This window comes from Lepisma saccharinum, chromosome 3 (assembly GCF_977018435.1).
Source record: "Lepisma saccharinum chromosome 3, izLepSacc3.1, whole genome shotgun sequence".
NCBI classification, from domain to species: domain Eukaryota; kingdom Metazoa; phylum Arthropoda; class Insecta; order Zygentoma; family Lepismatidae; genus Lepisma; species Lepisma saccharinum.
The window spans coordinates 2,021,377-2,032,973 of record NC_139231.1 but is presented as its reverse complement, the minus strand read 5'-3'; the positions used below and the strand labels follow the sequence as shown (position 1 = coordinate 2,032,973).

At 39.2% G+C, this 11,597-nt stretch overlaps 1 protein-coding gene across 1 annotated transcript in view; it reads left to right on the top strand.

Annotated features, from left to right (window-relative positions):
• Positions 1 to 906: 906 nt before the first annotated feature.
• Positions 907 to 11,597, top strand: part of LOC145984900 (sodium/potassium-transporting ATPase subunit beta-2-like) — a 75,003-nt gene continuing 64,312 nt past the window's right edge. The window contains exon 1 of the mRNA XM_083118273.1: positions 907 to 1,139. Coding sequence (XP_082974399.1) covers positions 1,007 to 1,139 — 133 coding nt within the window. The 5' untranslated portion in view covers positions 907 to 1,006. The remainder of the gene's footprint in view (positions 1,140 to 11,597) is intronic.

The window sequence follows — 11,597 nt, the reverse complement described above, 5'->3', positions numbered from 1 at the left end:
AGTCCCCGCGCACCTTCCTCCTCTTCCTTTCAACTCGGGCAATAAATGAGCATGCTCCACTCTCCCCCTCCCCTCCACACTGGAGTACGGTGCACAGGACTCGCGAGTCTGCGCAGGTTTCTTTGCTTGTGGTTCCACTATAATAGTAATAAAATAAAATGTACACTCATCTCACTTAGTTCTCCGGCAGTTTGTTTCTTGGTACATCATATTTGGAGAAGATACAATTCAATCTATAGGTGTACACTGTATAAAACACACCTTATTACTGACTTCCTTGACTCTGGATGTACAGGGACAAGGAAAACAAAGAAATGAGCATAATTTTCTTTTCGGAGAAGATGTTAAACCTAAACCAAAAGGAACACAAATAATGTACTCGACAATGTAAATTGATGAGATTTAGTAAATCATTTGATGAAGTGAATTAATTCTAAGTGGACTAATCGCAAAGGACATAATCAGCCCAGATCCTATTACCTCTTCATGGTCGTTTTTTGCTGGAGAGGAAGAACTATCAATGATGTGTGCCATCTATCGTTGCCCGTGCGAACTATTTGCCGCTCGAGCGAAAAACGCTCATTGCAGCTCTTTATTTCCTAACACTTAAGTCCATATGATGAATCTCTAATATTAATTTCAGTCATCCAATTATCAAAAAGGTTTGTCCAAGTGCGAAGTTATATTTAAACCACTGAAATCCCATCCTCTCAGAAAATTAGACGAATAAAGATGACTGTGGGAAAATACGTCCAAAATGAAGAAAGACAAAAAGAATGAACTCGCAAATCAAATTCTGGGTGGTGGTTACGGGAGGATTAAAGTGCTCATTTTTTATACACGACCTGACAACACTGAATCCTGTGAGAAGCTCGCTTTCCGCTACACCGCGCCACAATCGATACCTAGGCTCTCTCGCTAGCACGAGATATATCCAGGGGCCAGTGAAAGTTTCATTCTTCTTAGGCATCTGCATTGGAAGGAACAGTACTCAGTGTGTGGCAAAATGGTGATAGCAGAGAAGACGGCCGAGGAATTCTACACCCCACCACCTAAACTTGGGAATTGGGAATCTTTCAAGCTATTTATATGGAATCCAAACACGCGTCAAATTTTAGGAAGAACTGGCTTAAGCTGGGGTGAGTACCTGGGCGTCACCCGCCCTGTAACGCAAAGATTTTTTTCTCTCTTTCTATATATTTTTTATTGCATCAATGTTTCAAAATTATCCGCGTACAGAGATTGGGGACTTAAGGTCAGGATATTTGGCTTTAATAAATACAGGCTGTATTTCAATGACGATTAATTGTATTTCGTCGCATTATGATGGACACTGGCTGCACGGAGTCGTCAAACCACCATCGATTTATGGGAGTGAGGTAACCAGCTGAGAGAGCTTGGGGGAATTTCCATTCGCCCTATCAATTTGCTAAATTTATCGCTGAGAGAGTTATACCACATAGAAATTAATTAATTTCTCTGTGGTTTTACTAATAGCTAATTCTGGAATGAATATTTTGTTGAAGTGGATTGGATAGTAACAATTCGACCCTCGGACGATCCATCATGTAGGGATACGTGAGGATGATTTAAATTATGTAGAATATTCTGAAATGAACTGTATGCTACAAACATTTAAAAAAAATCTTATACCAAATTATTTTCATTTGAAATTTTGATGCAGGTAATTTGCTGTTTTATTTCGTGTTTTTGTGACTGATTTCTGTGTAATTACATAAGACACTTTTATGTACAGTGGGGTCCCTGCAAATTGTCCGTGGCTATTTTCATTAATTTTTCTACGTGTTTTTTAAGCGATCGATTTTTGTGTATGCCGGTGCAGAAGTTGTCAACAGCTTGTTTTGAGTTTTCTTTCAATTCTTGGGGGTCTTATTGATTCAAATAATGTGCACGAACATGGTGATGGACAATTTACACAGTAATACTCATGGATCCCACTATACAAAGCATTTTTTTATTTATTTACTCAGTTTCAGATAGTCTTATTTGGCCATTTTACACTGAAACAACATAAAGTTGGAACAAAAAATGGTAACAGTTCGTTATATCGGAGTCACATTTCTTCATTTTTACAGAAGAAACTACTTACGGAAATGAGTTTCTCTAAGGTTTCCAACGTTCGTCGAGGTATTTTCTTTCATCGTGGAATATATTTGACCGAGAAAACATGTATTTTTCAAGAGAAATATCTCACAGACGCACAAGTGCCATTGCTTTCACTACGTGAACAGGATGATGACGTAACCCCCTGTCAGTGTTTCCAACCCCCTTTTTTTTAACCGCTTGCTTAACCTAACCTTATCACAAATGGTTTGTGGGGCTATCCGTCAGCTACCCATGCATAATGTACAATTTGCACACGTGACGAACACGGTAGTAGGTGTTTTTCGGTGAAGAAAGTTGGAAACACTGCATACCTAAACAGTAGTCAACCTCTGCACACCATATTGTGTGTTACAAGAGAAAAAAGGAATAACAAATATACTCCCTATGTGAAAAATTGTTTCTTTTCGTGTAAAAAGCATAATGACACCTTGAACTATGTTCCGCAATACACAATTGGTAAGTACGAACCATGCGAAACACAAAATATCAGATTTTAATGTGTGTCCGATATAACGAACTGTTACCCAAAAAATAACAAGATAAAAACAATGACAAGATTGTATAGATTTAAATGTTCTTGGTCAGTAATACATAAAAATTACATTCTGGAAAGAAAATATCTACATCCAGGGGAAGTTTGGGTATAAATGTACAATACCGGAAGTTTCTCCAATTGTTTTCAAATTTGGCATACCCACTAATTTTGGCCTCGTAATCACAAATCTGCAGTTAAAATTTGGCGGTCACGTCTAGAAATTGCAAAATAACCTTGTCAATTACCGCTGGGGTTCTCCATACTCTGATATAAAGAAGTCTTCCTTTCTGCACAACGGTCTTGCTGCCAATGTTGCTCAAGTGTTGTGTAGTAAGTGAGACCCGTTGCATGGAGCGTTGAGAATGGCATCTTGCATAAAGGTGGAAAACATGTTTGCCCCATGAACCATTCGTGGTGAGGTTAGGTTAGGCAAGCAGTTAATATTAAGGGTCATCATAAACATAGTTTTGAAATGCTAATCATTGCACAAAAAAATAGTAGTTTGCTTCATAAATCAAGGGTGTGTACTCCGTTCACGGACACACTTTTTTAAATTTTTTTTTTAATACATATTTTGTAATTTCTGGATGTGGCCGCCAAATTTTAACTGCAGATTCGTGATTATGAGGCCAAAATTAGTGAGTGTGCCGAATTTAAAAGCAATTGAAGAAACTTCTGATATTGTAAATTTGCTCCGAAGTTTGTTTTAGATTTCTGGCAGCCTGTAAAACAGGGAGCGTTGTAGAAGGGATAGCCTAGTGGTCGGGTTGTTGCTTTTGGGGTACCCTAAGTGTGAATTCACTGATTAGGAGATCTGTTCTGATATTGCCATTTATTATCTTGTATAAAAATTTCATGTCGGCTAGATCACGACGAAAGGATGAAGAGTGAATATTTAGAGCAGCCATGGTGTCTGATTTGGATACATGTCGGAAAGATGGTATTCTATGACGAACAATGGCAAGAAAGAAACTGAGAACAGAATCTATTCTGGTAAGAATGGTTTTTGAGGTCATTGCCCAAATTGGGTTGTAGTATTCAAGGATGGGCGAGATGAAAGATTTAAAGAATAAGGCAAGAAATGATGGGTTTTGACTAAATCTGTTTAGAAGACCAAGAAGGTGCATGGCTTTTTTAGTGGTAGCTGTAATATGATAATTAAAAGTGAGTTTTTCATCCATGATAATACCTAGGTCCTTTTGAGTGGAAAGTTTTTGGATTAAATTGTTTTCAATAGCATACACAGACATCACTTTGTTCTTTGTTAGGGAAAAGTTAAGGAAAGTTCATTTAGGAGGGTTTAATTCTAGATTCCTCTGATGACACCACTTAACAAGTTCTGTGAGAGCATTTGGAAGAATAGTCATGATGCGATGAGATCTCCTTGAAGAGTTTACAGTCATCCGCAAACAAAAGAATATTGATAGAGAGGGAGGACAGTTTTTCAGGGAGGTCATCCATGTACAAAAGGAGTAGGAGCAGCCCTAAGACACTCCCCTGGGGAACTCCAGACATAACGGGAAGAAAGTTAGAAAGGGTACCTGAAAGAACATGTTGTTCACGCTCATGGAGGTAGTCCTGGAGTAATGAGAGAAATTTTCCATGGATGTTAAATCTGGATGTTAATTTATGTAGAAGAAATGTATGATTAATTTTGTAAAGAGGCTTTCGAAATATCCAAATATATAGTGTCAAGTTGGGAGTTATTATCAATAGCTCTGGCAGCATGCAAAAGTAAGACGGAAAGATTTGTTCGGCAAGTGCTGCCTGGATGAAAACCATGTTGTGCTGTGTTGATATACGGTGACGTGTATTTGATGATTTTTTCACAAATAATTGATAGTGGTAAGACAGCGAATGAAACAAGTGTGAAAATGCTTAGATTACAATGATTTCTTTACAAATTAACAATACTATTCATTTAAAACACACTAACAGCTTCACGAAAGTAAACAATTCGTCTGGATGTCTTGCAGGACTGTATTTAAAAATAGGGTGTATATATATATATATATATATTTGTAGTAGCATCAGACCGTAGGACACAACCCTAAACGATTGGGTAATCACTCGCGGTCTTATTCTTACTGTAAAGCTTATCTCGTACTTATTGCTTAGAAGCAGATATTGCATGCAGTCTGTTTCTCATGATATGCAAGGTACCAAGTGATGACTAAAAGTATATGCAAGGGTGCTTTGAAAATTTAAAATGGCCCCTTTCTGGGGATTTGCAAATTTGATGCATTGATGAGATGATTACTACAGCTGCGGCAAGAGACAAATATATTCTCAGTATTGATTAATATTTTTATATTATTTCACAATGTATTACTGTTTTATGGTAAGAAAGTAAGGAATACAAAAAAAAAAAAACGTGTAGTAAGAAGAAGAGACAGGAAGGTTAATCTGTAAAGTTAAAAAGATTAGCAAAAGGAGGAACAAAATGAGAGAAATGAAAAGGGAAATACAGGTATAGGAAGGGAAGACCTTCGTGGCGGAGAGGTTGAACGCTGGGTCCTGGGGTTGAATCCCGGCCTGGGCATAGGTGCTCTTTGTGAGTGTATATCATCACTCATATTCATTGATGCAATTAGCCAAAAGTGAGAGGAAGGCTATGTTAAATAACAAAAGTCAAATCAATAAGAAACCAGCTTAAGGAGAATTGTGTAATATTTCTGCAGACATGTAAGGATCATTACTTTTGCCAAAGAGATGGGGGGGGGGTCAACTTGACACTGTGCTCTTTTAATGATAGCTGCAATCCTCCTCGTACACATCCATGAATATCAAGTTTTTCCTTTCAGAAAATCTGGTCACCCTAAGTAACCATGTTAACTGAATGCACAAAATCACATACAGGAATGCTAATTTTCAAGTACAGAACTCCTGTATAGCCTCATTTATAATTTATTACTTAATGTAAATGAAAAAAAGAATGGGCCATGTGGGTTTTCATTGGTTGATACATGTTCAGCATGTGGAGCCCCATCGCTGGTGTTTTCTTGCTTATGAGACCAGAGTCTGCTCCTATTTTTGCCAAGTAGCTCTCAATTGACCTTATGATGCTGGGTTGACATGAAAATATGGGATCGAACCCCGGGACTTCTTTCACTAAAGGCGAGAGGTCAAACAATTTGTCTACACTAGAGATCATCAATTAATGTAATTTTTATTTTAGTACAGTACTTGTGCTTCAGTGTAAAAGTTTCTCAGGAAATTAACATGCACATATTGCAACATTGATACTAGATCTCGCATGCATTTATGTCTGCATAATAGCCCCGCCCCGTCTAGTTCATTACACTTTTTGACACCAGGTATAGTGCAGGTGCATCCCAGTGTCGGCCTGGTACAAGGAAATTAAGTAGACTGATAGCTGTTCAAGTTCAGAAGATTCAACAAATGCCTGTCTGCTGCTTTAAACGTTCATTGATTTGATTAGTTAGCATGCACGTGACAATACAGCACACATTACACCACTCCACAACATGGTGTAGACACCATACACTACTTGTCACCAAATCGTCGAAGTAGACAAGTTGCATCGTGTAACCAACTAGATGCGCAAGTGTAGTCAAAAATTGTAGTGAACTAGATTGTCAAGGAATTGAAGTAGTCACTTCCTGTGCCTTGGACACAGGATGTCTGCTCCTCTTCATCAGTGGATACAGGTTAGAGGAGGAACATGATGCTGATCATGCTTCCTACAAGCCTTTGTAACATGGTATTATGTACAACTGTTAACTTTTACTTTTCATCTTGCTGATGAATGCAAATTTGTGAATTTCATTCCAATTTATTGTATCGGATGTGGGCATACATTTTAAAATTTATGTTAATAATGCATAGAGCACACATGTGCAGTAACACTGTTCATATCCAATCCTGTCATCTAGCCTGACAGGTTAATAATTATTTTAATTTTTCTGACATTTTTTTCTGCAATTGCATCGGAATTGTGTTCCAGATAATCTGCATTGAACATGACACTTTTTTGGACTTGTCAGCACTGCTGAATTTTGACAATGATGTGTCAAACATTGTGTCTGTGTTGGAACATTGACTGCCATGTTCAGAGTAGCTTCCTGGTAAGTTGGTATAGTTTGATTTGGGTGTTAAGTCCACTTTGTGCATAGGTCAATCGAGACTCGGCCGACGGTTAGTGGTATGGGAACCACTATGTGCCTCCACCACTCATTAAGATGGTAAATGTTTTATTACCAGTGTTCTTTTGTGCAAGAATTTAGTGTTTTTCAAAGAACTGTATCTGCATTGTATTGTGGTGTCAGGTCACATAATCTTCTTGAAGTTGTACAGTATGAGGACTGGATCTTCACTAGACCCTTGTTGTCTGTTGTAGGTGTTAATAGGTACTTTTGTCCTACATTGAACCAATCATTGGGCATCTTGGTGGTGGTAATTTTATTTTGACATACATTTCTTCTGGATGTTTGTTATTGTACACACTTGCATTTTGAATCAGTATATTTTATATTTTCTTCTATCTTAAACCCAGTTGTCTCCTGGATTGGACAAATTGTCACAAATGCTTTGGTGGCACCTGTTAGGTTGATTAATTGATTTGCTTTATTTTACTTCAGTTTTTGTGCCACTTTTGGCTAATTGACAAAGATGGGGATGATTGATAACATGATGAAATTGATGAATGGGCTCTTGCAAACATCCATGCCCAGGCCAGCAATCCCTGGCATCGTAGCAGGATGGGCTAACCACTCTGCCATGGGGGTTTGACTTGCATAAAAAATACTGTGCGTCCAATCCTAATTTACATTTACCTCTTTAATTTTTGCAAGGGGGAGGGGGTTGTGAGGATGCAGGCGTGCCACAGTGGTCGAACATCTCTGCCACAGATTGCACAGTGAACATGAAGGGGTAAATCCCCAAGGAAAAGGGGGCCCCGGGCAGTCATTAATTCCGCCTCTACCAGCAAACTAGAAACATTTTCTGTTAGCTCAAGCATGCATTTTTGACATAGTTGGTAGTATCTTGCATGTGAGTGTGCCTCTAGTCTGTGTGTATCCACATTTCTTTTTCACCAGGTTGCGAAGCATTGATTCATTTAATGCAGATCGACGTTGTAAGCTGTTGGATTGGTGTGTAATGCAAATACTAACATATTTGCGTATGGTGCGTGTTAATCAATACTAAATTAGTATAAAATTGAATTCACTCATATAAGTAAATTAAGTTTTATACTAATTTAGTATTGGTTATAAGGCAAACACTAATAGCCAGTGACATATATAGAAAAAATATTTCGGGAGGGGTCCGAACTACATATGTCACAAATAATAAAAATATAAATGTTTATAATTAATACGGCAATATAATTCATATGTCTATTCATAATAATCAAAATAGATAAATCAATATTACATGGATAGGTAAAAAGACTGTATAAAGATAGAGGTGTAACATTGTGTGTTCATTATCGAGCTAACAGGTAGTTTTTACGGAAACAATCGTCGTGGCAGGGTAATTGATGTGAAAACATTAAAAAATGGAATATTTATTTAATAACAAAGAAGAATGTTATGTCCAGTTGATGAAAGTAATGTTCCTGATTAATATTTTATGCATATTGTTCCAAGTAGTAATGTGCATAAATCTTCTCGGATATGTAAATTCAAAGGCATACGATTCCAATCTAATCCTAGCCTTCGTGCAAGTCTAACAAATGTATTTTGATTATTTTATTTTATTACTTGATAAGGGAGCCGCGGCAGTCGAATCTGTAGGGCGTCTGACCGCGGTGGGTGATCAAAGGTCGGGATTTTTCTGGTCTTGTTCCCGCATAAAGCGGCTCTGTGGCTCACCCAGCCTAAAATTAGTGGGTACCTAGGAGTAAAAGCGACCGGAGCGTAGTGCTGATCACATCACCTCCAAAGTGGCTGAGATCGAGAATGTGTGGACTCTACCCCCACACCCCCTAAATGTGCGTTCAGGACTCGATTATATATGCACGGGGAACTTTATAAGTAGTTTGGGGGGTCTTCTAAATACGTCCTTGCTAATTGCCATGGCAAGAAATTGGAAGCTGTATTTTTTTATATTTTATGTATCTATTTGATTATACCGAACCGCCGCTCCTTCTCCCTCGGCTCCTTACGTATCGTAAGCGTCAGTCCCTGCGTGTTACGTAATTGTGGTGTCTCGAAGGCGATCCGCTGCAATCAGGGTTGCCGCAACTTCGTTTTTATCCGTCACGCTGCAGGTGTATGAAGATAACCACCTACGGAATTTACCTTCTTTTCTTTCCGTTGACGCCTCTCACCAGATGAGTGGCATTAGAAACATATGTTGCAAGTCCCAGTAGAGTTATACACATATTTTAATCCTCACCTGGCGCGGCTTCTGGAAGCCGGATTAGCGACAGGTGAACGTCGATTCCCGACAATATTTATCGCACCTGACAACACTGATTTAGGGTGTCCGGATGAAGCGGGACTAAGCCAGAATTTCTGACGTCACAAATGAACGTGACATCTTGCTGCCCTAGATGGGGAGTTGGCTGGCGGCCCAATGTCCTCGCTATGTGTTCTGAAAGTTGCGACATGGCAAATTCGTGAAACTTGTATCGCAGGTAAACCGCAGTTCAGAATGCCTGCGGGGAAGGATGGTCGCCGTGCGTGCGCAGTAGAGTGGATCTGTGCATTTGTTTCAAGAATCTTGGCAAGCGAACATCAGATCGTTATTTGTAATGTGCTTTGAACGCGTCCTCCCCCCCCCCCCTCGGAGAATTTAAGACAATAATGTAATTACTAGGGTCTTTGGACGTCGCGAAGGGAGGTGTCGAACTGATAAGTTAACTCCTATAAAAAATAGCATTGTTCAACGTAACATTTTGGCAGTCTTAAGAATTGTAAAAGTATTTGCTTGTCACAACTAATCGCTACGAAATTTCGAATCAGGGTATCTACCACTCAAGAGAAAGAAAAAATGACTGATTGATTTAGTTTATTTTACTTCACTTTTCTGCCCTTTTGGCTAATCGCGAAGATGATGATGAGTGGTGGTTTGATGGATGAAGGAAAAATCACATATGTGTAGGCACGACAACACGAGCCTCACATGAGATTAATCTAGCTGCGAGACCAGACGCCAGAGCCTCGCTAGTCTGCCAAATGCAGTACAGGAGGCAGTAATAAATAAGACAAGTGTAATTCTCTTGTTAAATACAACTCCAGTTTACATTTACTGACTTTTGCTAGTTTTTTTCATTAAATGAATATTTATTTTCTTATGTGCTAATTTCCAATTTTACCTTGGTGGGCTCGTATAAATGAAAGTTAAGAAAACAGGGAATAAAGTCATTAAGTCACGAAATTTGGATTTATTTTGAAGCAACGACTGCCAGATTAGTTTCATTCATCTGAGGTGTTAAATCTTGTTTCGTAATAGATATTTCTTCAGATACGTATGTAGATTTCATTCCATCATTTTTGTGGATTATATATTGAAGGTTGATAACATATATTTTAAGCCCATCCATATCTCAGCTGATACAACCGTGATCCAAGTACAAGGCAGGATCTTTCAGATATGTTTGATTTCGCATTAGCACAGGTATCGCAGCTGTAGTGATTTTTCCTCGGGGCCACCCACCGAACCGACGCTGCTGCCGCCTAGGTGAACGCGAGTCTGGCCGCGAATTTGGGTCAGGGCTGGCAATGTGAAATATAGATATTTCCTTGCACTGAATAATAATGGTTACTACGCGTTACCAGTGGAAAGTTTGCACAAATGTTTAAGGTGGATTCGGTGCACGTATTGAAGAAACAAGTTCGAGCTGGGGATAGGGCGTTTGCGTAGGTACTTAAAGCAGCTTATATGCATATTAGGCACGTAATGTGGTCAATACCACGCTCCGGCTGCCTTTTACCCCCCCCCCCCAAGTGCGCATTCATTTGAGACTGGGTGACCCGGAGCTTCTTTATACGGGGACAATACGAGAAAAATTCAGACAGATGCCAAAGATACAATACAACTAGAATCTTTCCCTTCTTCTGGCGATGTACAGGGTGTTCATCCTAAAGGTATACCGCCAACTAAATAAATTAATATGCACGGTTTATACTTTTACGCTCTCCCGGTGATTCGGATTCCACTTAAAACTGTAGGTTTTGTCCTTGTTACAATGTGAAATAACCAATTACCAAATACTATGGAACATGGACAATTGACGATGAGGCCAGTGGCAGTACGTCATGATATTCTTTCATTGTTCACTTGCTTAACTGTTAATTGACACACGCGGAAGTTGTCCTCTACTGATAGGACGTAAGAAATTAATTACAATATCAATTCACTTAACCTGCAAGGTGATAAAATAGAAAAGGGTTTCCGGCGTTCATTTTATGAGGTGAAACTTTTGTCGAGAGAAAACTGGCTGCGTCTGGAAATTTAGCGAGATGGCCTTGTGACGTTCAGAAAAACCTTACACGAAATTGTCCAAAGGTGTTTATTTCCTGAGAATTTCCTTCAAGGGCTTGCCTTTATTTCCGAGTTGAAATTGACGTTTAACATTGGTACCGGGGGGGGAGGGGGTCTCGACATAGCCTCCTGCGTTACGCAAGGGCGCTTTACACTTCTGTATTGGGTCGAAGGACGGTGTTGAAGGGGAATCGGTGATATTCCTCGCTTCCTTGTCGCCTGCTTTTGTTCTGTCTTCCTTCTGAGCGTGGCAGGTTATGTTGTATAGATGAGAAGCGATACATGCTAGTTTTCCGGCACAAATAACTGTGGTTTTTTGAGTTTGATACACTTTGCGTTGAAGGTTGTAAGCCTGAAGTTATATGCGAGGGGCGTTCAAGTCAGACATACAGGGAATACTTTTATTTCTCGATGTAAACTCCTCGACACTAATGCACGTGTCTAAGCTTTTCATTAGATTGAATTGATGTCCACTTTATGC